Source organism: Bombus huntii, chromosome 9 (assembly GCF_024542735.1).
Source record: "Bombus huntii isolate Logan2020A chromosome 9, iyBomHunt1.1, whole genome shotgun sequence".
NCBI lineage: Eukaryota > Metazoa > Arthropoda > Insecta > Hymenoptera > Apidae > Bombus > Bombus huntii.
The window spans coordinates 7,379,425-7,404,686 of NC_066246.1; the positions used below are offsets into that span (position 1 = coordinate 7,379,425).

Below are 25,262 nucleotides of genomic sequence, written 5' to 3' on the forward strand. Positions count from 1 at the left end.
TACTATAAACTAAAAAATGTTTTTAGCCGCTTACTGTTATCGCCTCGTTCCATATTTCATTTAAATTTTACATGTGAAAGAAATTGAATGTTTCAATAGATGTACGCTGCTCTTATAAATAACACATATCTACATGTTTCGGTGGATTTATAACGTTTAATAATCGATTTCACTAAAGTATACAAAGTAATGACGTGAAATTAAAGAATTAATTTATTTGTGATTTTCTTATGAAATCGACAGAATAAAGATTTAAACTATCGTCTTAACAAACTTAACGCTAAACGTATCATAATTACTACATAAATCGTTGGAATAATTTTGATTATCTTTCGATACAGTTTCAATGACGTTGAGTTTCAAAATTAAACGATTTTTAGACAAAGAATTTAAACGATGAAACAATTACACGTGGCTTGGTAATGCGCAAACACTAACGTCGTTATCACATATTGGGTCTTAACACTTTTGTCGTGTCGTAATATTCTTTAATACGTAAAATGAAAAATGAAATTGTTTCTGACTTTTCGAATATTTTTGAGCAGTATGTAAACCGTTTGAAAAAGTATGTAAATAATTATTCGACGGTATAAAATGTACTTTTACGCCAATATTGTATAATATATAAAGCTATATACACATTCTCAAACGTTTAAACTATTGACAGTATTTAACTCGCGTCAATCATCTTTGGAATGCCCTTTTTAGAAATAAATTATTATCAACAAATTTTAATATGTTTCGTGCGACACGAATTTTCAACGATACATATCAAGTCGACACGTTGTAACAAACGAAATTATTAATCTCAGCATTCTACGCTTTATACAAATTTTCCAGCAGAAACTATATTTTCGCGTATACGAAATGATCGACTTTTTGAAATAAAGAATAAGAAACACGTGGCAGCTAGTTCTTGCTCCGCTTTACAATTGGATATAAAGACAAATTAACGCAGCTAATTAATTACCGACTAATTAATCAGTTAAATAATTATCATAAGGTTTGATTTCGCAGCTTTCGTTGCGTATCAATACTCGATGCGTGACGAACATAAAATCGTTCGATCATATCGACCATTCAATTCATACACTTTTAATCCATCATCGAGGAAAGATATTTCTAAAAGAATTCACGTTTGTACGATCACGACAGAGTTCGAACGAAGCAAAAGGTATAACATCGTTTTCTTTTTAGAGTCTGCATCATTTTCTGCAACAAAGTACAAAGAAACGTTTCCTCTGTTCTATCTTGCGGAAAAATCACGGATTATTACCGACGCGTGAACACGTTTCGGTTTTCGCAACGGATTTAGGAATAATATAGGCGTAGAAATAAATGGAACTAAATCGTGACGTTTCCGTAATGTTGAGTCTTTCCGATCAAACTTACTCGACTTAATACGTATATATGCTTTGGATCGATGTCTCGTTCGATAACGTGCGTCATGGACAACGTAATCTTCCAGTTAGAAACTATCGAGAACCACGAACGAGAAAGAGAATATGCTTTCTCGTATCGAGTTTAGGTGCTATTTAGCTAAGGATCACCCATGCATCAGTGTAAACTATAATTCGGGCCAACTGTCGGGCTTGCTTGACATAACGACTTTCCTATCACTCTTTGTATGACAGATACATGTTCTTTGATCAAGCACGTTACCTGTATAGACCGTATCATCAAATATGTGTCTCTGTTTTTTGGGTGGATCTGTAAATAATTATACAGGGTTTCTGACAATAGGTGAACGTCGTATATAAATAAGATCGTTGTTAAGTTGAAGTTACGAGAGAGTTTTAAACTGTAACCTTCGTTTGAGCAGGCAAGTAATTTATTTTATCGATTAGTCGCGTAATCTTATATATGTTTTCGCCTTCTTCTTAACTTTCGTCCGGTTCGTTGCTTTCAATGAAAGAAACGAAACGATTAATATCGCGTTGCTCTTGAACGAAGAGCTGATGGATTCCGTGTTTCGTTATCGCTGAAGCGGAAAGCATCTGGTTTGGTAATTCGGTCGGGGAACGCCGAGGATATTACGGATCTATTATAGGAAAGGCAGATCGATGGCAAAGGGAAAAATGCGATCTAGGTACTTGGTTGTTCGCGTATTTAATAAGTCGACGAATTCCTGGGATTCTTTGTGCAAATATTCTCCGTTGTCGAGAGATAGGAGCTTCGTCTTTCATCGATCGCACGGAAATTAAGTTTAAAAGATGTATGTATTCGTAGCGCGAAAGAAAAACAAACGGTAGAAATCCCGTTTTATTTCTGTTAAACTTTCAACTGGCTTCCAAAAGAGTATAAACTTAAGAGGTATGGTTGAAAACGGAAAAGGAATTTGTAAATTTCACATTGAACTTTTAATTCGTAGAGATACTCTGTAATGAAAGAGATTAACCGGAATCCTAGTTAAAGTTTCGAAAGGCAAAATATACTTTTCCAGTTTGATGTAATATTACAAGTAAATACGACACAGGACCAAATCAATAGAGGATTCTTCTTCTAATTATTGTAGGTATCGCTTTCGTGTCTCGGTGTTTCTCGTAAGAATTATTGTAATTACGTATATCAGAAGGAGTTTGCAAGATACTGCATCTTAGAATCTTACTTTCTGATGTTAACATATTACTGCATATTATAAGCTCGAAATTTCATAGTTGGCCAAAGTTGTATACGGCTGTAACAATTAAGGTTTCAAAGCAGAAAACAAAGGTTGTAGGTAACTCGCGCCAATGGGATTCTATTGGACATAACAAGATATCATGTAACGAAACTCAATTAAGAAAGTGTATCCGAATAATACAGGATACTCTGCTACAAATTATATATACGTATCATGTTAATATCACATTGCATATTTACAATTACGTTATACAAAGCTACTACGTTGCGTAGGAGGTATTCAGTTAACGTGGCATTAATTACTTCGTTTATGGTATACAATTACGTTAATCTAATCGAAATCTTGAAATTATTTCTAGTTAGAGTGCGAAAATGTCTATATATTTTGAAAATATCGCACACTAGCCCTACGTTGCAAAAAGTTTACGAATTTATCAAGAAATGACATGAAACGCAACTCACAATTAATGTTAAGATAAACACGTTCGTCAGCTATGACGTCAGAACCGCTGAGTCAAGAAGTTAAAATCTGTCAAAATCAAGAAGTTAAATCTGGTAATTATTCTTCCTATATTATCTATATTAACTTCTGTTAAATAAAATGTTTTACTACAATTGGAAAATACAGGAAGCATGTTTCAAACACGATAGATTATATGTTTTAAAATAATTAAAAATATAAAACCTCGATGACTTTATGCTTTTAAATTGTATAATTTCATAATTTTAGATATATAAAGGGACAATTTTTCGAGTGCACGTGTGGTATATGTGCGCTCATAGTTATATCAGAGAAATTTGTTTTCGAATGTTTTTTTTTATCGATATTTGCGCTATTTGCGTTTTATTCGTGAAGCACTGGAAACGTTTGAATTCGCGTGCTTCAGGTTACTGATTTTAGTACAAATACATCCCTTCGGGACGGCTAACGTCAGTTAACGACGGTTTCGCTTCATTCGAACACTTATGGAATTGACGTCGGCCATCCAGGAGGCGCGTTCACTCTCTGACGTCAATTGAAGTCTGCCTGGCTGAATGGGATGAAATTTTATATTTAGTTCGGCGATGATTTATACGCGTAACCACGTTATTTCCATTTAACGAAAGGATTTCGTAATAAACTATTTGATGAGCGTGAATCCGTTCGGAGTAGCAATCGAAATGACGTCAGTTTCGTTTCATGATTTGCGGATGGAGATCGTTTTAAGTAGAAGTATACAGTAAATGTAGAAAGTTAAAAGAAATATTATAGATATGGATATTTAATATTTCAAACAAAAAAATATCGAGTTATTCTCTGTAGCTGGTGATATTTTCACGTAGAAATAGAAAGTTAATGCCGAATACATTAAAGGATCGTAATTATGGAGTTCAGTAAGTTATGCTCAAATGAACGTACGTATGTAATTGGTTTTCGAGCCACATTCGTTACGTTTGCTCGTTTTAGCATAAATTCAAGTACTCGTATGTACTTTGAAGGAAATCCGCTTCGGGTGGACACAGTTTAAAGCGAAGGTACCGTTCGATATAAATAATGGAACAATGAAAACGATATGAAATGAATGTTTAACTGTTATGCGCTATTATATACCAAATCTAGAACGTTTAGAAAGATGCAATAGTAAAACAATAACGTTTCCGTGGAATTTCTCCGAATGCAATGGAGGAAGTACCACGGTGGCTGAGTTACCTGCAACGAAACTTCTTTGGACCGGCATTTGTACGATTGTGTACGTTGGCTTTGAAATTTGGAGCGACGAAGCGTATCGTTACGACAGTCCTTTTTCCTCCGTAACGATCAATGTTTTCGTTCTTATCGTTGGAGGAAGCTATATACACGCAGATGCTTTCGGCGTAATCGCGTTCGTTGTAGCGTCGCTTCCCTTTGACCATATAAGGTTGCTTCGTTCGCTGCTTTACACGATGAATTGACGCTGTTCGGAGGAGCGCACGACAATCGGTCTAGATAAACGCTAAGAAATGTGTGCGTCTGTGCACCGGTTTTATGTGTAACCGTAGTAGAGAGTAGAGAAAAGCGAGCACCGCGTTCATAAACTAGAACATGAAGGAGACGCGAATCTTCACACTAAACTTGCGCTTTTCGGCCGCATACCGCTCGAGGATCGTTTAGTTCATATGCGACTGACGAAGAGAAAAGTCAGACGGAAAGTGTATGTCGTCGAGCGTATGCGGTCCGCTGCGGAAAATACAGAGCGGAATATACCCTAAGCAAACCTCGATATCTCCTGGAAGCTTCGCGAGAGAGAACGAACGTTACAGCACCGCTTTCCCCGTCTGCCTTTTCGTGGCAAGAAAGAGAGAGAGAGAGTGAGTCGTCCCCGCTCGAAGCACCGAAAAGATCCCTTTAGTCGCGCGTTACCGTCCGACTACGAAAAGAGAACGGAACACGAGAGTGTCAGTTGGGGCGAGTTGCGTCGTCATCGTTCTTCTCCTTTCTTCCGCTTTCGTCCCACGATATTCCGTCGAATTGCTCGATATTCCGTCTCGATCCGAGTTCTCGACTGACGTATTGACCACGCTCCCGTCGAAGCTCACACACAGACATACAGAAATACATACACACGGATACGCACACACAGGCACATGGACACACGTTTCCGAATATCTTTCGCTGTCCACGAACAATAAACATTTACTCCTAATTAGCTGGTAGTTGATCGTTGCAAGCGGGCGAGAACAATGCAGTTGCACGTCCTCGACGCGAGGAACCTGAAGAATTTAATAATTCACGCGAATCTGTGTAACCGGATGTAAAGATAGAAATAAACTCAGAGAATAAACAATAGAAGAGAAGAAATAAAGCTGAAAATAAACTCAAAAGAGAAACGAAGATACATAGGAGAGAAATTCTTACGCGAAAGTTCGAGCTGCAGTCACGCGTGGAGGCGCTCGATCTTTTTCTTCGCTCGTTCTTTTTTTCCTTTCTTGGATTTTTCGTTGGACGTGTACTACCGACGGAAAGTTTCGCAGCGATGTAACGCTCAAATGATGAGGAACGGACGACGCATCTATGATGGCGAATTTCTGGTTTTGTACGATAGGTACGTAGTTTTTAAGTGAGAAGTCAGTTTAACGTCGCGATAGACATAAAAATATTCGTTTAAGTCTTTCTATATAAAAATGTAATTGTTATAGACTATAGATTTATCTCAAAATTTTCTACAATTGTATTGTATGGCTGGCAAGAATTTATAAATATCGATGAGAACAGTTATTCGCGAAACTAAACTTTCCAATATGTTCAACTATTTTGTTAAACATCGTGCTATTTATACGACGACGAAGGGATATAAAAATTCCTGAAAAAATTCCTGATGCTTGCAAACTTTTCGTCGGTGGTGTACATATACGTGTGAACGTGTACGAACACAGGACACACGTGACAGAGAGAGGAAAAATATGCAAAGATACGTAAATAACGTAAATGTACGGTGGTAGAACCGATCAGAGATACTTATATACACGTGTACCAGGATACGGACGCACGTGCATATCATGCGAGTGGAGACGTGAATGGTTAGAGCGGATGCGCGTGTGCGTGCGCGCGCCTTTCTTCGCCATCCTCTTTTTCACTTTGCTTTTCTTTTCACCTGTGAACTTCCCTGTTGCTCCCTTTTTACACACAAGATTCTGTGTTTTGTACTATTCTATACGGCTCTACGAAGCTGCACGAGGCATCTGTTTCTTTGTACCTCTAAATTCTGTTACTACATCTCACGTTTATTTCCGGCGACGTCTCTTCACCACATCGACATTCGTCCACTTATTGTTTCTCTGTGAGCCCGAAAGTTTCATTGTGTATAGCCCATAACTGTTTCTGCCGTTCTTCCCATGTTTCGCCGCTTTCCCTGACCCCTTCTCTTAAAGAAATTGTATGGCTACGAAAAAGAGACTAAAAGAGAAATAGACCCGCTGACGAAAGAGAAAAGAAAAGGAAATGTAAGTTGTCCATGTTGAAACAAACTTAGCATATTGGCCCTCCATGCTACTCTCTCCCAACTGGCACGACTCTAGTTGTTATATTAGCGTTCATTTTCTTTTGCGGCTCGTCCCTTGCGTTCCTTCTTTTCCTTTTACATTATCTATTTTGTTTCGTACTGTCGTTTAGGTATGGCTACTTCGTCGTTTAGCAGCGATCAGTTCTTATAGTTTCTTTCGAACATTTCCCTTCGAGCCTCCTGTGTTACGTTAATTTCTTTTCTTCCGTTTGCTGTCCTGTTCCTTCGTTTCACGAGACTAAAGGACAACGAATGGAAGAAGCATGAGAACGTGATTAGCATAGCTAATTCGATGTAAGATTTCACGTTAAAGTAACAGTTTGAGCACCAAAGGCACATAGCGATACGGCTGTAAATGAAAGGAATTCTTGGTATCTATAGAAAGCACAAGATTAAATTCCGTTTTAATGATATTCAAATTCTCAGATTGTATGTCGCTATATTTTTTAATTCTTCTTTGATATTAGGCCATTCGTATAAGTAATGTCGTTTCTTATTCCGGTTCAACGAATATGCTGTGTGTTTGGGAAATTTGAAATTAAAGCTCGGTAAGAACAAACATTCTTCGTGTTAAATCAAGCGTTTAAAGCATTCAGGTCATTTTTCTAACGCAGGAAAGAGATTAAATATGCATATCATACATATTTAAGCGAGGTCTTTTATTACCTTGCAAGTTTAAGAAAGACGATACGACTGTGGCCTCTGCAAAAGCGTTTTTCAAATTTATACAGAGCAGGATAAAAAGCGAGGAAATTTTAAAGGACAAATTTCCCAGATAATTTTGAATTTTATGGCAAAGCAAGATCTAGTCGTTCGATTTAATAACGAAAAATAAAAATGATTAGTTCAAAATGTTCAACCACGTAAGAAATAGCAAAAACATTAAATTTCGTCGATAGCGTCGCGCGCAAATCACCTAAAGTGTATCGGAAAACCATCAGAAATAGAAAAATGGATTCTGCAGCGGACTTTCGGTAGGGAACCGTCTCGAACGCGTGTATGTTTGTACTTGTTCCTCGAAATTGGCAGTAAAATCACCCATTTCTAGATCGGATAGTAACAAAGGGTGTAAAATAAATTCTTTGTAATAATCGTAGCCGTAAAAGACAATGACTATCATCTCTATTCTGACATACAGTGCTACTTCTTGTTACTGCCACGTGAGAAAATTTTAATAAAAATATTCCACTGTTATGATATACGTTTGATGATTTATAATCAACCTTCGAATCAAAGTGAAATCATTATGATCGTAATTTAACAATTAGACGGATTGCAGGTAGCTTTGGTGGGTAAACCACTGGATTTAGCGAACTTCGAAGAAATTTCTTTTCATAGCAACGTGTTTATTCGTTAAAAGTAATTGGAAAGCATAGAAGAAATTAAATATCTTTTAGAATTAATAACATATTTAATATATTCTCCTAATCCGGTAAAAACAGATTATCCATTTGTTGAGCGTACAATTTTCTAAATAACAGGAAGGTTTAGGAACACGGATCGTTCAAGATCGATATTAAATAATTTGTTTAGTCGTAAAGACAACAAATTCTTGAAAAGGGAATTACAAAGTGATCTATAAAATAACAGATAGTTTTTACAAATAATGTCCTTTAGGAGATTGTCGCCCTTCGACATACTCTAAGTGATAATATATCGTATTATCGTTGTTCTATCATATTTAATACTTGGATATTTAAAACGACATTACGTATCGGATGTCCTAGTATAACGAAGAAATCTATTCTCTCTCGATGGATGCGTAAATTATTTTAAAATCTGTAGTCAGAATTTTCTAAATTAACGAAATTTCTTTTTTAATATATATATCTAGTAGATTTATATTACATATTCTACTTATTACAAACTTTCATTCTATTATATTTCAAATATCACATACGAAACGAAGGGTTTAATCTTCATTCTTCTCTTCCACCCCCTGTTCTTTTTTATTTTCGCTCTACGTTCCTTTCTCGTCTCTCTCTCTCTCTCTGTCTCTCTATCACTCCCCCATTTCTCTCTCTCTCTCTCTCTGTGTTTCTTCTCTGTCTCGCTCTCTGTCTCTACCTGTTCGTCTATCTGGCTGTTTGTACATCTACCTACCCACGTACCGATTTTTGTTTTTGTTTTTAAGCGCACAGTTTTACACGATCAGTAAATTCGTGCTAAACTATGTACATGTGCGCCAAACGTCCGAAACTTTCTTATCGATCGGCCGGTGCTAAAGGGACTTTTTTGAAAATTCTCCGCAGCCCTTGACTCGTTCGGAGGAAATAAAACGAGCACGAAATCGCGGGCGTTTGGCTTACGCTTTCCCTGCAATCTCTAATCGGTTGGAAATGTCCAACGAAATGAGAAAATCGAAAGAATGCCACTCGATTTCGGAAAGAATCGCGTCTCTGAATCAAACTTCTCGCAAAATCCATCATGATACGTTTAACGCGCGAAGTGCTATCGGAGCACATGTGCTATAACGTTGATCGATTGATTACCCTCGCGGAATATCGAACGATTTTCTAGGAAGCAGATTATAAGTTGCCAACACTTTCATCTTGTTTACTTTGTATGAAACGAGGATGAGGAGGGAGTAATATTTTTTCGATTAATAACAGCTTCAACTGGAATCTAAAGAGCATGATAAAAGAATTTTTATAAAATAGAAAAAACAAAAAAGAAACGATATCACTTCATTTACTTGGGGGCAATTTCATCAATTTTGTTACGAAATTTTTATGTAATTAATTAAGCTTATTATTAGAAAGAGTAAAGATCGAAGAATAGTTATATTATATGCAAAACAGCTGTGACAACAAATGATATTAGTAGATATATGTTAAATTACTTATAAAAATCTTACTTTGTATTACAGACGCGAACATTCAAGTGAAATGTATAAATAGCCTGTTCTAAGTTGGTCGCATACATTAATCCAAATAAATAGACACCTTGAAACCAGACGTCACACAACACGTAATTAATTAATCCACTAGACTGGACTCAATTATCAGTGCAGACTGAATTAGCTGACAAATAAATGAATTGAATGCCAGGTTAAATTTAACGGATTTTATTGAATTTACATCAGGCAATGAATTCTAAATAGAACTATGAACTTTGCCAGTTTGAACACCAATTGAAACGATGAAGGATCTGGATAATTTTGTATATCTAACGTTGTTGTTATTACATTTTTATCGTTAAAATGTTATAATATCCAATTTACAATTACTATGAAAATGTTGGTAACGCAAGAAATCTACGACATTGGCACCGCGTTTAAAATTTCAAGTTAGTCGATTAGAATACCTCAGAATGTATTGGTTATTTTAAAATTCAATTTATATTCAGAAGTATAATCAGCCTGAAGAATTCTTTCTGATGATACGAAAACATCTTTTATTTCTATTTTAATTGACAAGTGAAAAATAATTGGAAATAGAATGCAAAGCTTCGCGATGTCTTCTTAGATATTTCAACGTAACTAGAAAAACTACATTGAACGTCTCAATTTCCGTAACCTTTTGTAGTTTCGAAACGCATGTCTAACGACGATAACAAGGGAAAGCGTATGCGAGAAGGATCGTAGCCTTGCACATACAACACCAACGCTTCTCTCGCGACTCTGCTTCGGCTTTAAAGGTGTTCGCCAAATCGAATGTAAAATAAGCGTGAAAATACGTGCTTATGATCACGGTATCGTTCGTCGCCGTTTTTGCGTAACCTTTGAACGCGTTGGTTGTTAAAAAAGACGACCGGGAAGAGGCACGAAAATTGAATCGCGTTGACCTTTTATGCGACGAAAAAATCAAGCGATGAAAAAACTGTAAAATTTTCCGAGTAAGCAAAATTTCATCGAAATTTCACAGAACTGTCCTTTGACGGCCGATCATTTTTTCGCTTCCGTTCGTTGCGTTTGTGCTACTCTGTGTCCCGCTCGAGCGTCGACTGCACGTCAATGGAAACTTTAAGGCCGAAAAAGTGCCGCGACCACACGCACACCTCGCTTGCGTAGTTCATTGAACGCGTTAAATAGACGTAAAAAGCAGACGTACAGTCCGGGAAAACGGTACGTGCGGGAAGAGAAGGCAAAGAATCCAAATCAACGTTGCCTTATTCACAAGATACAAGAAAATTGAGAGAAGGAAACGGTAGGAACGAGATGAGACGATAAGAACGAAGAGGAATTCGTCAACGACCAATGGATCGGAAGAGGAGCGGGAAATCAGGAAATGCGAACTGACGTCCATTTGTTGCGATCGAAGGAAACGAACCTTTTTCTTGGCTGTATCGTACAGATCAGTGATGCACAATGATCGTTTAATTGGATGTTGAATAATTCCTGAATAATAGTTCTCTTGCTACTTAAAATTAGAACGGGATACGACGAGTTTAAATAATTATAATTCGGGCTATGACATGGCGTAGTGAGAGTTACGGTTGTTTCGATTATTGAAACGAAAATTTCAGAGATTTTCTGGAAGATAAAAAAGCGACACCGGTGTCGCCGTGACACCAATCAATATCGCTTATCGTGCAATAATTTACAATCTCGCTATATCGTAGCTTGGATTATACGAGAACAAGGAGCAAAGTTTGTATTTTCAATGGTAAAATGTCTGACGAAGATATTTTTCAAAAGCACTTTTGAAACATTTTCATGGATGTATTCAGGATATCTTTGTGATTTAGCATGTTGCATGCCTTGGTAGAATTAAGAACATTGATTAAATTTTGAGATTAAATCGTAAGTTTGAGTAGAATGTGTAGAAAAATGGCAATATCGTTGAAATTCTAACATAATTTTTAAAAAAATGTTAATTTTTGTGATTATAATATTATTGACACAGAATTGGCGAGGATACAAAGTACAATGAATTTTAAATGGAATTGCTATGTCTTTTTTAAGTGTTTCAGCTTTGTACAATCCAATGTAATTTTTATATCCAAAAAAGTCAGAAAAAGATACAGACAGATACTACGAGGAAATATGTTTTTCAATGTAGAAAATGCATACAAAATACGTTTCACAGCGGACAGTTTTCTTTTATTTTATACGTTTCGCCCTATTCTCGAATTCCATTTGCACATATTAACTTTGCCGCTACGAAAAGCCACCCCAGTGACCACCTGTGAATCTATCTCAACCTAGAAACGTCTGTTACAAAGTTCGTACAGAAAACTTATTGTGAAACGTTTCATTTTTCATAATTTTTCTTTGTATTTGCAGAATTACTTCGAGTTACTATTTTTCAGATAACCGCAGGCTTTAAACTCGGGCATCAATTTAATAGCAATTCCACTTAAGGAACTAGAAATATCTAAAATTGTCCTCCGCGTATCATATAAAAATTTCTTTCTTATTAGAAAAAAATTCTTCTTACCCTGAATACATTTCTATATATAACGAAGCATTTAACGACAGAATTAATCACTGCATGTAACAAATATTTTCATCTCTTATCTATAAAATGCAGCGAAGTAAATAAAAAATAATGAAAATTATTTTACAGAAAAATGTAGCGACTATGTATGTTGTTCATCACTGATATCATGCTACCGTGCTCTCGTAGCTATAGTTGTTAAACATAAACGCGGCTCTCGCGCAATTATAATCTTCACACGATCTTCACAACAATCTGTACTATGTGCATCACACACATAGTTTGCTCGCTCTTGTTCGTTTTTGCCTTACTCACAACTATTTCTTCACAAGTCGCTTCTGCATGAGAGAATGAATCCGCTTTCTAATTTTCACGTAGGAGATACGCGTGTAACATAGACGTTCGATCTTTCGACTAATCTTTCTTATGCTCTGCGAAGCTGATCCGATTGTCATGATATCGGGTCTACGATTTCGATTTCACGGAAACGGAGATCGCGTCTTTGTTCATTCGTAGACTCGCCATTAGTCTTATTGATCGTCGTCGTTAGAAGCGGCGGATCTTCATCTTCCTCTCCTCTATTTTAGGAACAAATCGCGAAAGAGAAGCAAGTGACGGGCCGGGTACAGATTCAAGTTTCCTACGAAGCGGATCGCAAGGAGTTGATCGTTTCTGTTTTCATGGCAGACGACTTGTGCCCCAGAGAAGACACGGGATACGGTACACTACCGGAAGCCTATGCTAAATTGGTTCTAGTCCCAATTTGGTGAGAGTTTATTTGAGAAGACATAATGAACTTTCATTGGCACAATAATTACGAACGAAATCTACTATAGACTTGTTTATCTTATAAATAATAACTAGTAGAAATAGGGTTTTTAACCAGACGAAGGTTAACTGGATCATTTGCCACTATTGCAACTATGTACGTTTTCAGCTACGTACTTACTTTAATCACGCGTTTACAAAAACTCTGTACACTGTTGATACTACGTTTTTGCTAAATAGTATATCAGTCTACTAAAATCTTGGTGAACAATCTTTTGCACGACTTTCTGAACGATTACTTTGCGCTTTATCTTATTAATTGTCATTCGTAAAAGATAACGCTGTAAGGAAGCGAGTAATTTTATCTAAATAATAAATGAATTACCAAGCATATTCGTATATTTAGCTACGTATTTACAGAAGCTATTTCTGTATTATGTTTACAGGATGATACACTATATCAGTAAATTTCCAGTCTGTACAATCTCGGTTGTAACGATCTCTATTATTATTTGCTAACGTTTCATAAGCTTCTCAATCTCTTGTTAACCGAGGCTTTGTTACCTCAACGAGAAATAATCTCGAACTCCTTCATAGGCTTTGAACCTTTTTCCATTCAAATGATTCTGTAACGATCTAAATAAATGGAAGTCGGATGATGTGAAGTGAATGCGGGCAATATTCCATACTTCCTTAGCTTAATTGTTTCGTTCTCTTTTCGAAATAATCAAATAGTTCCGTGCTTTCTTGCATATTTTTTCTATTGTAAATTCGTTTCTTGGTATATTCGACCGCGATATCAATGGCTCGGTATTACATATACATTTCAGTGCTGATCAAATTACTTTGAAAACCGCGGTCGCGGAGCCAAGTCAAAAGCCAATTTGGAATGCAACATTGCTCTTCTCCGGAGTCGATGGAGAAAGTTTGATGAAGCGAGCAATCGAAGTAACTCTCTGGGATTTCTGTCCCGATGGCGATAACGTTTTTCTCGGCGAATGCAGCGTTGATTTACAGCGAGCTCTCGAAAACGATAGAGCTGTTTGGTAAGTATTTTTCACGAGAAATAAAAGATACGGTTACCTCCTCCGCGACATATATTAGTTGCAATTTAAAGCCATCCGTAACGATATAACTCGTTCGTTTCATTTTTATTGTTTTATATTCGCGAGTTTCATCGTTGCATCTTAGAAAATATTCCTGTTAAATAAACTACGAGTACGATTTAATATCTGGTAACTCGTATAACAGATAATGTAATTTTCATTCCGAATGTTTATGCATATAAAGGAAAAGAAATGTTCAAAAACGCACAGCGTACGAATGATGTCCAAAATACCGTATTAAGCATTTTAGCAATATTTTAGCATAAAAAAACAGCGCGCTACTTTCTCGTATCTTCTAAAATTGCAGTAATTTAAGCTTCATACCGTACATAAGAACAATCTATGAGACAACTCACGAACGAAATGGAATCGTTTGCAGGTATCGGCTAGAAGATCCTCGCGGCCTTCGCGCAAGCAAATCGCCGTACTGTTCTCCCCGTGGCTCTCTTTCAATGGAAATTGCCCAAAGGTTACTGCGAAAGACGGAATTGCGCGAAAGAAGCTACAGTGACGATACACAAAGCGACAGCGGAAGTCCGGAGCTCGGTTACCTTCACCCGGATCACGCTTGGCATGCAAATTCTAGAAGAGGTTCCAGCCAATCAGAACAGCTAGAAGTCGAACCGTACGAACTTAACAGAGATTACAGTAGATCGTTGCCCGGCAGCCGAAGAAGCAGTTTCCAAAGCCAAGGCGGCACCGACAGTAAACGTAAGTGCACGTTCATTGGTTCTTTTATGTCTGTACATACATAAGTTCCAATAGCCTAACGGTACAGGTGCAAAATGTTTTACGTGATAAGACTGCTGTTGAAGCATATAATTCAGCAAAATTGCAAGTATTCGCTAATATGGCACATATAAAAATCAACAAACAGATCATGTTATACGAATTCAGAAAATTGTAACAAACTGTTGTTCAATTTTTACGGTTCTGTATATCGAATTGGATTCGGTTTTTTATTTGTATCGATTTTTTTGCAGTTTTAGCGTATGTTCGGTCCTAGCGTGTTCCTAATCTATTCAGTTGCCTAAGATTATGACACAGACGTGTGGAGCTATTTTTGAGAATTTCTAAGTATTTCTAAGTATTCATCTAGTAAGCAGGACGTTTGCATCGCGTTTAATTTGTAATTTAAATTATTTCTCGGATCTATAAATAAGGCTTCTACCTCTATAGGCTTCAAAAGCTTTACATGTACTATGTGATTTTTAATCAGCTACCGCGCCAACTACCTGATTCCACGAATGGACATAATATTTGTAAATCAATCGATTAAAGGGAATGTATAAATATGGCAAAGAAGTTATAAATTTCACAGTTATGTGACATCTGTTATAAGCGTAACTTAAGTTACAAAGAACATGTTTATAAGATTTTTAAATACTGCTATTACGTATACATTGCCATGTTTCTCCATGAAATTGAAAAATTATAAATAGCAATAAATGCATTGAATAAATTCTTGTAATTTCTGTATTGTACAATATTCATTCTTATGAACAGTGGAACGCTATCAGGAAACAAATATGTGTGAAACGCAAGTAGATAATGGAAACGTCGATATCTGGAAAAAGTCAAATATAAATGTGAGAACATACATTGTAATCTAAAGGCTGAACAAGAGACCATTATTTCCCAGTTCTCAGTATTTCACTGAATATTCGTTGGCGTTTCAATCTTTTTATTTCTGTATCGAAAGTTCTCGCTACATCCATAAAATATAGAAAGTGAAATAAAATGTCACCGGACTACATCTCAAAGTTCAGAAAGGTGGAGGAGTTTCCAGTAAATTTAAAATTCGCATGCTATTTTATTATTTCAAAGAAGATTTTCGCATTACAAAATTGTGACTATTCAATTTACAAAGAATATTGTGAAGAACAAAAGTCCCTATTGAATGAAAAGTCCTTATGAATTTGTATAACGTGCAATTTTTTTAAAGTATGTACTTCTGTTCAATCGTAGCAATTATAAATAATTGAATAATTCATAAGATACTTATTTCTAATTTATTTAATAAGAATTCCATCATGCTTCAAAGATACTAACGTTCTAGATACTGTCGTTTCTTTTTAAAAATTTCACGATAATACAAATAATGTTTTATTCGCTAAACACCCCTTGAGAAGAGAATAACAAACAGAATAACAAACCTGTTGGATCTAGATCAGACCGAATCAAGCTTGTTTGACTTCGGCATTATATGTTATAAAAACTGGGTCAGGGTTGAAAATCAAACTTCCAACAAGACGAGATATCGTCGTAGAAATTTTAGGTCATCCATGGCACTTCTCTTCGTCGATGTCCTTGTTCTCGAACGAGAAAATTGTATTTGCAGTGTCTACGATTTCATAATTATCCTTGGACTTCGCTAATTCGTTTCGATCTACTCAATTTCTGAATACTTACTTCAAAGTGCACGGAAGCTTACAAGCTAAACTAATTTTATAACTAATTTTCGATGTCGGTCTTTCAAGTACTTTCATGAACTACGAGTATTTTCAAAGCATTATTAACTATGAATCTTGTTAACATAAAATGATTTTCAGTGCTTGATTTTATACATTGAAATATTACGTAAAATAATATTGCTTCAACAGATTAGAAAAAGTCTACCTAATGTTTAATATTATGTATTAAAAAACAGTAAAATATTCTGAATGATTAATATTCTTTTATCAAACATTTGAAATATCTACGGAGATGTATTTCAACTTACATGAGTGTTTCATCGTATACGAACATGAAAATTTTACAATATTACAAGCAAAAGAGGACAAATCAGGACCGTGTATTTTATAAGTTAGAATTAATAATTTAACTCTATCTAAGTAATTTATATTTTAAAAATTAATTAACCATTTTTACCGATTCTGTATAAACTAAATATCCTCCATTAAGTAATACTATTCTGCCAGAAAGAAGTTCCTCGTGTTTAGGTTACTCCCTAACACGAATTTAACCAAATTATACATTTTATCCAAATATGAACTCGCATAAATATCAGTCATCTAACAATGATATTCATATTGTGCTATGTCACTGATTCTCTAAAATTTTCCAAAAATCGGAGTTCGCTTCTATAAAATCTTCAATGAATTTACAAAATGTGACATTCGATTTTCCAGGCGGAAGTATGGGAGAAGCCGATATGCCGAATATAGTGCACTACAATCGGGATCGACGACGGAGCTCGTTCACCAGGCCGATGAGGGATCCCGAAGAAATTCTAGAAGGTCTACGATCATTGAAAGCGGCCAAGAGAGAGCTTGGCAGGACGATGAGTCTCACAGGAGACAAAAGGCGCGAGAGCCGTGAGTATGGATACGTTGCTTCTCTTTTGGCCATCATTTCGCCTAACCATTCGTTCGTCCGTCCGTCAGTTCGTTCATTCATCCATGCGATTGTTTGCCTGTCTGTCCGTCTGTCTATATCTGTTTGACTGTCTTTCACCCGCTCGTCGATTTATTTCTATATTCTTTCGTCTTTGTCTCTCTTATTTTCTCACCACCACCGTTCTCGATCGTTGGATCGTCGGTCGGCTCGATCCATCCTCGTCCACCAGCCGATCAGCAGATCGAATCTTCCACGTCGGCCGGCGCCGTGCGTATCGTACGCATGCGAATAAATGTATGTGCACGGACGTACATGTATCCGTGTAGAGTGTAGAGGCAAGGTAAACTGAATTAGACGGGCTAGAATGATTATCGGGCGCCATCATTCGATTTAATCCGATCTCATTCAATTCGATACGATTTCTGCTACGTGGAAGCCGCGTTTCGTTAGAGACGATTGATTATTGGAACATAAAAGCTGCGACTGCGTCTGTTTCTTCTTGTTACGTGGTAAGATAAGATTTCGAGCTGTGGATAGAAAATATCTCTGAGAAACTTGTCTTTCAGTGCGTGTACGTAGGTGCAGTTGAAATATTATTATATTATCTATAAAGTTGAGAATAGTACTGTATCGTAGAATATCGATAAAAAGTAGGTAAAAATAAATCTCTTAGGATATAGGATCACATGTTAAACTATCGATAGCAAGTTAGAGGAGATAAATTTCTGAGAATGAGATTTCTAACGAACGAAAATAAATTTCCTACGCTTTTCAACCAAACCAACTTGTCTATTGATTGAAAACCAAATTTCTTGTTCTCTGCGCAAAAGAACATAAGAGTGATAGTTTCGATGAAAATTATTATTGTACATATATAAATATATGTGTAAGTCCGTAACGTATGTGTACATTTTTGTGCATTTTTCCATATATCATTCACAAGCCTTTATTATCTTACACTTATATGTGTTTTCTGTGCGATATATCATGTTTCTTCCTCCCTCTCACTCGTTTTACTTCACACGTCTATTTGTTTCTCTACTTTCTCCTTTCCGTGTGCCTTCGTGTAATCACGTCCCATCGATATCGCGCGATTTGACCGAGCGAACAAGTATCCTAACAATTTTTTCGTCCAAGTTAGCCCCCGTTCTTCTCGTTCGTATGGTAGCAAGATAAAATTAATCGAGCCGGAAACGGATCGGCCTGGAAGGGAGCCTTGCGTTCTTTGACGCATCGATAGTACAAAAAATTATAAAGATTTCTGAAGCATTAACGTCTATTGTAACGGTAACTATCTGAAAGGACCAGTATAATGATTTAGCCTGTGTAGAACGTTTCGCTATTTATTTTCCCCGGTTCTCTTAATTTGAAACACATACCCATGACGATTCAGTGCTTTCATTGACTATAGATCATCGAACAATATCAGCGGAAATTGGTGTCAGAGGTCTCTTATGATTTGTTTTAAACGCAATTCATCTTTATTTTGTTCGACACACATGACAGAAATTTTAATTGCGTTTGGCGTAAACTTGGTTACAAATTATACAGATATTTATTACTTGATCGTTTTGTTGTTAACGCGGCATCGATATCGTGATAATCAGCTACACGTACCATAACATGATCCGAAAAATGAGAAAACTTTCTTCCATGTATATGTATATATCTATGTGTGTGTGTGTACATATATACATATATATATATACATACATACCGATGTAATTTGGAAGAATGAAAACTTGGACGTCGATTCACTCGAGCCAAAGATAATTCTGTCGTGTTTTGCGATAATTCAAAGTTAACCGAGCTTCGAAAGGGATTAATCGTTCGGAACAAGCGAGTCACTCGCTAACAATATGGAAAGTGCGATCGGCTAGAACGAGCCGGATGTTTCGCGTTCGGACAGTGCTAAATCGCGTCATCCTACCTCTGTCTGTCTGTCTATCTATTCATTGGAGAAGCTGGCATTTCCAAAAGTTCATTCGTCGCAATGATCTGTGCTCTATGCTCATCTCTGTGCGATCGCTGTTGCGCCGCTGTTGCCTGTCGCTGAGTACTCGTTCCGCCTGTGCCAGCCTGAGACACCAACGACCTAATATCATCCGACAAGGCCGAGAAACAAAGTGATTGGCAAAAAAAAGGCTAACTTGAGCAAAGTTGAAAAGGAATTTACGAACGGAGGAGGTCGAAAGCGGATGGAGGAGAGGAGAAGGATCGATCGATGAACGCGATCGATCACGCCTTGGTTTCTTCTCTCCCGCTCTAGCTCCCGATGTTCCTTCATATGTGTGCCTTTGCACGTCACTCTTTGTGAGTTTTCTCGACATGTTCAAAAACAAACAAACAAACAAACAAACAAAAAGTAACAATCTAAAACCTGTATACCACACCTCATCAGGCCTGGTTCCTCGTTTACGTTGAAACCATCAAACGCCAAGTGCCAAAAGCTATGCGCTGATCGTGTTCTCCACTATATACTGAGTGTTCGTCTTCTCTCATGATCCGCTGACGAAGAACGCCGCGCGTGTGCTCTGTCAATTTTCTCTCTTTGTTCATTTTCTTGATCTCCTTTCTCGGTCGGCACCGTCCGGCAATCTCTGACATGCGTACACGGTCGATCAAAATGCTCGGTTCGCTCGGTCGAAACGCCATCGGCCATCGTCACCATCCTGACACCCCGATCGACGACGAATCGTGGGCTCGATCGACCGACCAACCACAACATCATCGATCAACGACAACAGCGTGCGTAGTCCCAACGGTTACTGTGTGGCAGTGCGAGCCTGTATCTCCGAGGACCGGTAACTCGGCCTCCTTCCCACTGCCGCACTCCATACCACCTCGATAAATAACCACAGGACACTGTGGACCACCGTCACGGGCTTCCGGTAAGATACATTTTCTCGCTTTCTCTCTCTCTCTTTCTCTCTCTCTCTCTATTCTATTCCATTCTATTTTTCACTAGTCTCGTTCTATCCATCTTTCTATTCCTTCCCTTCTTCGTTCCACTCTCTGCCTATTTGCCGACACGTTTGCCTTGCCTATCCGTTTCTTTATCTGTTTGCCTATTCCGGCTAAACGCAAACGTTATTTCCCATTCTCTGTTATATTTTAACGTCCTTGTTCCCTTTTCTTCTCCTATTTCGTTCTACGTTTATCTCTTCCTACTTTTCTTTAACTGTAATAATAGACGTGTCTTTTCTTTCTGTTTTTTCCCTTTTTTTAAGACCGTGAAAGATCGTAATCGATGTTCTTTTTATAACTTATACTCGGAAGGAAAGTTTAAGGAGGCAACGTATTTTATCTTTTTCCATTGTTACTTTTACATTGTTTGAATATTGCCTCTCAACGGGGAAGGTCCTATTATAACGAAAACGTTGAGAAAGAAATGAGAATGGGACTGCTTCAAATGTTCCCACGGATTATTGTGTTTTGCTCGAAACGTTGTCTTAAATGTAAGTGTGCTCCAATATCTAAAGGCACCCTGCATTCAATAAATTTTTTGTCAAGGTATATTTGTAGGAAACTCGTAAATTGCGTAGTATGTAATTCTACCCCTGTTCATTTTTTTTTACTTTTATTACGCCGATCCTCTGCCTGCTCGCAGTAGCGCTTTATATTTAGATTTTAAATGCTCGCTTAGTATTGTAATATTAGCGATAGTTAAGTTGATCGCTAACCACTCGTTGCTATGTCTACAACCATGGTAAGGAAAACTGATCTTCGATATGTTTTTGAATGCACTTTGAGAGCGGAAATTTGTTTGTTGCGAAAATATGTTCGTGAATATTCATAAGAATTTTATGAAGAAAATCTGTTCTCGTTGGACGTGAAAAATATGTAGAAGAAAATAAAGCGGAAAGTAATACATTTAAATGATAGAAGAACGCTAGGTGACGACAGCTGCTACTCGTTTGTGTTCCACTAATGATCGACCTATACTACTTGATTCCATATAGTAAGGAAAAGGATGCGATATAAGAGTTCGTGCGAAATAAATGTTGGTATTATTTATATGCCGCGAACGAAACGACGTCATAACGATAATGTATCATTTTATAAAAATTTCAATTTCTATATAAAACTTTATATAAAAGTCTAAAATTTTTTCCAACCATTTCGTATAGTTTAATTTCTTCGCTAATGAAGTACAGGAAATTCCCATTACAAATTAAATTCTTTGAATTAGATGATAATGCAAAGAGATACGTCTGTAGCTTACTACTTTGATCATCAAACATGCCACAAATTGACCTATTAATTTCAATCCTACCATAATCTTCCAATAGATTCCAACCAGACTATCGGTATTCGTACCAAACATGCTTGATGACAGATTTCTAACATGTTTGTCAGATATCTAGCGAAACGCTACTGTTACTGAACGCTAACAATTAAACATCGATACTTGTGTAACATTTAAATAGGAACGAAAAACGATAAAATTTAATAAAAAAATTCATGCGCGTCATTTAGCATTCCTTCGGAAACTAATAATAATCTGCTATATGCGTTGCACACAACAGAGAGAATAATAAACGATATAATATTTGCACAAAATAATGGAATCTATTAGTTCTCAAAGTTCATTTAACGACGAAAAGTATTAGAAGATACAGTAACTTTAATCTGAGACAGTTGATATTTCGCGAACAAATTTATTAATTCATTCTATATGATTAATGTTGCTGGATTGGAAAACTAACTGCTTTAATATAGTTCTCAAAGTTTATTTAATCGTGAACGTAATTGAAAGATACAAGTTCAACGTGAAAAAATTAATACTTCACGAACAAAATCTCCGATTTTTATTACATAGAAGACGATATTATATGATTAATGTTACTGGATCGAAAGACTGACTGCATAAGTGTCTTACGTGTCTCCTATCATCATTCTAAAATATTGTACCTGAATATATCCTCGCGTAGAATTAGTAGGCCCGATAGACACGGTAGTTAGTAATTCGTGATAGCAATGCCAACTTTGTAATAACGATAATTCCGTAGATGTTCAAGAAATAGCTACAATTGACGTACCTGTTCCATTCTTAGCTAGAGTTTTGCAACACGTAGCTAAGAAAACCGTAAGTAGGCTTCATTGTGGTTTGTCGTCCTAATCTTGAATTTATCTCTCGATGCTTTCTTCTTATACCTTCTTTTAATAGTACACTAGTAATTTAAAACAGATCTACCTTATTTTTCACCGATAAAACGTAATACCATTAGATGCATTATTCTTATCGATTATTATCTATGGATGTACGTAGATGCTGATGTGACAAATTTAGAATCCTTACATCATCTACCTTGCACACCACTCATTTACAACTATAGTGGCACAACTTATAATCTTCGAATTTTTTCCAAATTTTCCTCTCATTCATGTGTATGAAGTAATAACGTTACTTTTTAAGGATTACAGATAACTTTGAACCGTACTATTTTTATAAGTAGAAAATTAGCAAGTCGTATGGAAATATTAATAGCCATTTATCCCCAGTTGCTCCGTGTAATTAACGAAAGCCTCGACTTTCGTTCGACAACATTTTATTATCTCGAAAAGTAGCATCTCCTGTAAGAGTTGCGTATTCGTTTAAAAGTTGAACCAACTCTATAAATACTTGATAAGCACTCTGTAATTACTCGACATTTCAATCTCATTCTTTACTCTACATGTCACAAACAAGGTATAAGTGCGCACAGTTAGAAATATGCTTTACCATTTCGAGGATACTTGATATAATTTGGGTGCTTCGTTGATTGTGAAACGTAAGGCTTTGTTGGAAAAGTATGAACCCCCCGAGTAGACAGCCAGATCCAGTATGCATAAAATGGATTTCGAGCAACGACTGTCCGGCAATCTGCGTGGTATCGCGCACGGCCATGAGAAAAGAGATGCAAACGATAGAAATAACTCTTTCTCTCCTTTGAAAAATAGCAAGGGAACAAAAAAGAAAAAGGAAAGAAGATCAACGTGTTACACCCGGAAAAGTAAATCACACGACATGCAGGTTGCTGGGCGGGCAATCGCGAAATACACAGGTCACAGAAAGGAAATATTTTTCTCTAACTCGCAGGGCGGGGTGAGCGCAAAGACAGCGTCATGAATATTCCGGAGAGGTTTTACGATCGCAACAGTGAATCAGAAGAGGAAGAAAAGTGGAGGTAAGTATCGCTGACTATAAGAAATATATAACTAAAAACTATGACCTCCGTTTAACTGTATCTGTTTCTTTAGTGGAGCGGAAGATAGTTGGAATTTGTATAAAAAATTACTCGAGATCTAGTGGCAGTAAATTTTTCTGTATCACTTTCTAAATATATTTGTTATATTTTTAAATACTTCCTGGAAATAAATATCTAATAAATCTGTTTCTTTCTATAAATAATACAATCTCAGCCAGGTTAAAACAAAATCCAGTATTTTCTTATAATAATTTGATTATAATTTTCGAACAATTTGAATGCAAATATTAAAAGTTGCTACTACGGTTTCGTTTTCTCTCATTTCACAAATATCGAACGAACTGAAATTATTATCTCCATGCTATAATATTAACTGGGATAACCTTTGTTTAATTCTCTAAAGGTTTCAAATTAAATTCTTATTACAGAGTTATAAATTCTTCTAACAGGGTAAAAGTTCTTGCTACATTATAAATCATAATTAATGTCAGTAACGTGGTATTATGATAATTATGCATTGCTCCAAATTATTTTCATTTTTGTATTATTAATTGTATGATAACAGATTGAAAATTGTAATTTCTCACGTAAATTAATACAGTATCTCAGTTTTAAACTAAGCAATTCTTTAAAATGATTTTAATTATTCCTATAATAATATATTACTTTTCACTGCAGAATGTATATTAATTAACTGCTCAATGAGTTATTCAGCTTATTTGTGTTATTAAAAGAAAAGGGAAAATATCGTCATTTACTTCAACGATTTTAAAGCTACATAATTGTGGTATTTCCATAAAAAGTTCTTCGAGCATGAAAAAATGTCATAAAGCAGTCGTTAAACCAGCAACGTGAATTTAATAGTATGATTTTCAAAATTGACGATCGTCATAAATGACACGAAAATGCAACATAAATACTTTATTATACTATACTACATAGTTAAGTAATCTAATGTTATTTACTTTACAGATGCACACTCTTACCCCCCCCCCCCCCTCTTTCTCTAACATCTAGCACAAACGATAAAAACGATGAAATTGTAAAGTGGACTTCACTTTTCAGTGTTAGTCTGTTAGTTCCCTAGCTTTTAGCTTGCTAGTACTCTAGTACTTTATTCTCATATTTTTTAGACCTACCCTAACGTACACTCGCGTAGCTTTTGTTCGATTTCACGGAATATTAATCTCTCTTTACTTTTCTGTTCTCTTTTACATTTAGTCAGCCGATGAGAAACGAAAATGGCGTTGACGCAAAGCTGGGTCGCGGACAGGTGCCACCAAAGGGATTCAAGATGATAGCTGGTAAATAATTTGACGATTTACTAAATACAGATGTCGAGAATTTCAGCTCGATTTTCGAAATAATCTTCCATTTCTCTTTTCTTCGTGTACTAATCGTATCAATGTTTCAATACAAAATTTGTCACGGAAAGGAGAAACAATGAATTTATCGAAGAAGGTTCCCTTGTGAGAAACTTTGGATCAATTGTGTGAATTTTTCATGGATTTTAGGAGGTCAAAATGGCGAGGTGAAACTGGGTTTCTGCCTAAGCAAGGGAACGCTCGAACTCGAGGTTATATGCGCTAGAGATATTTGCCCCGGCGAAAAAGAAGAGCCAGGTAATTTCCCGCGTTTCTCGCTAAATATTTTCAACTAACATGTACGATTTTTCATTCAATTATGAATACTTTTGATTAACGCGTATTTCGTTTACTGTAAATTAACGCACAAGAATTAGAATTCTTGCCAACAGGAAATAAATCTAGGATCCAGGCTTTTGGGTATGAGCTCGTGTTCTCGAGAAAGATGCGTTTCGATGACTCGCTAAGATGG

At 36.4% G+C, this 25,262-nt stretch overlaps 1 protein-coding gene and 1 long non-coding RNA gene across 9 annotated transcripts in view; one reads left to right on the top strand and one right to left on the bottom strand.

Annotated features, from left to right (window-relative positions):
- The window catches only part of LOC126869222 (regulating synaptic membrane exocytosis protein 1), a 153,166-nt gene that overhangs the window by 119,101 nt on the left and 8,803 nt on the right, over nt 1-25,262 (top strand). For 2 of the 6 annotated variants that reach the window (XM_050625473.1, XM_050625472.1), the window contains 7 exons: nt 12,610-12,788; nt 13,621-13,836; nt 14,276-14,607; nt 17,028-17,213; nt 23,318-23,405; nt 24,648-24,730; nt 24,941-25,048. In XM_050625473.1, the coding sequence (XP_050481430.1) occupies nt 12,610-12,788; nt 13,621-13,836; nt 14,276-14,607; nt 17,028-17,213; nt 23,318-23,405; nt 24,648-24,730; nt 24,941-25,048 (1,192 nt within the window). Of the gene's footprint in view, nt 1-12,609; nt 12,789-13,620; nt 13,837-14,275; nt 14,608-17,027; nt 17,214-19,982; nt 20,127-20,595; nt 20,694-23,317; nt 23,406-24,647; nt 24,731-24,940; nt 25,049-25,262 lie in introns of those variants that run through there. The other 4 variants (XR_007690845.1, XR_007690846.1, XR_007690847.1 and 1 more) reach the window with 4 other exon arrangements.
- The window catches only part of LOC126869249 (uncharacterized), a 144,646-nt gene that overhangs the window by 108,347 nt on the left and 11,037 nt on the right, over nt 1-25,262 (bottom strand). The window lies entirely within an intron of this gene.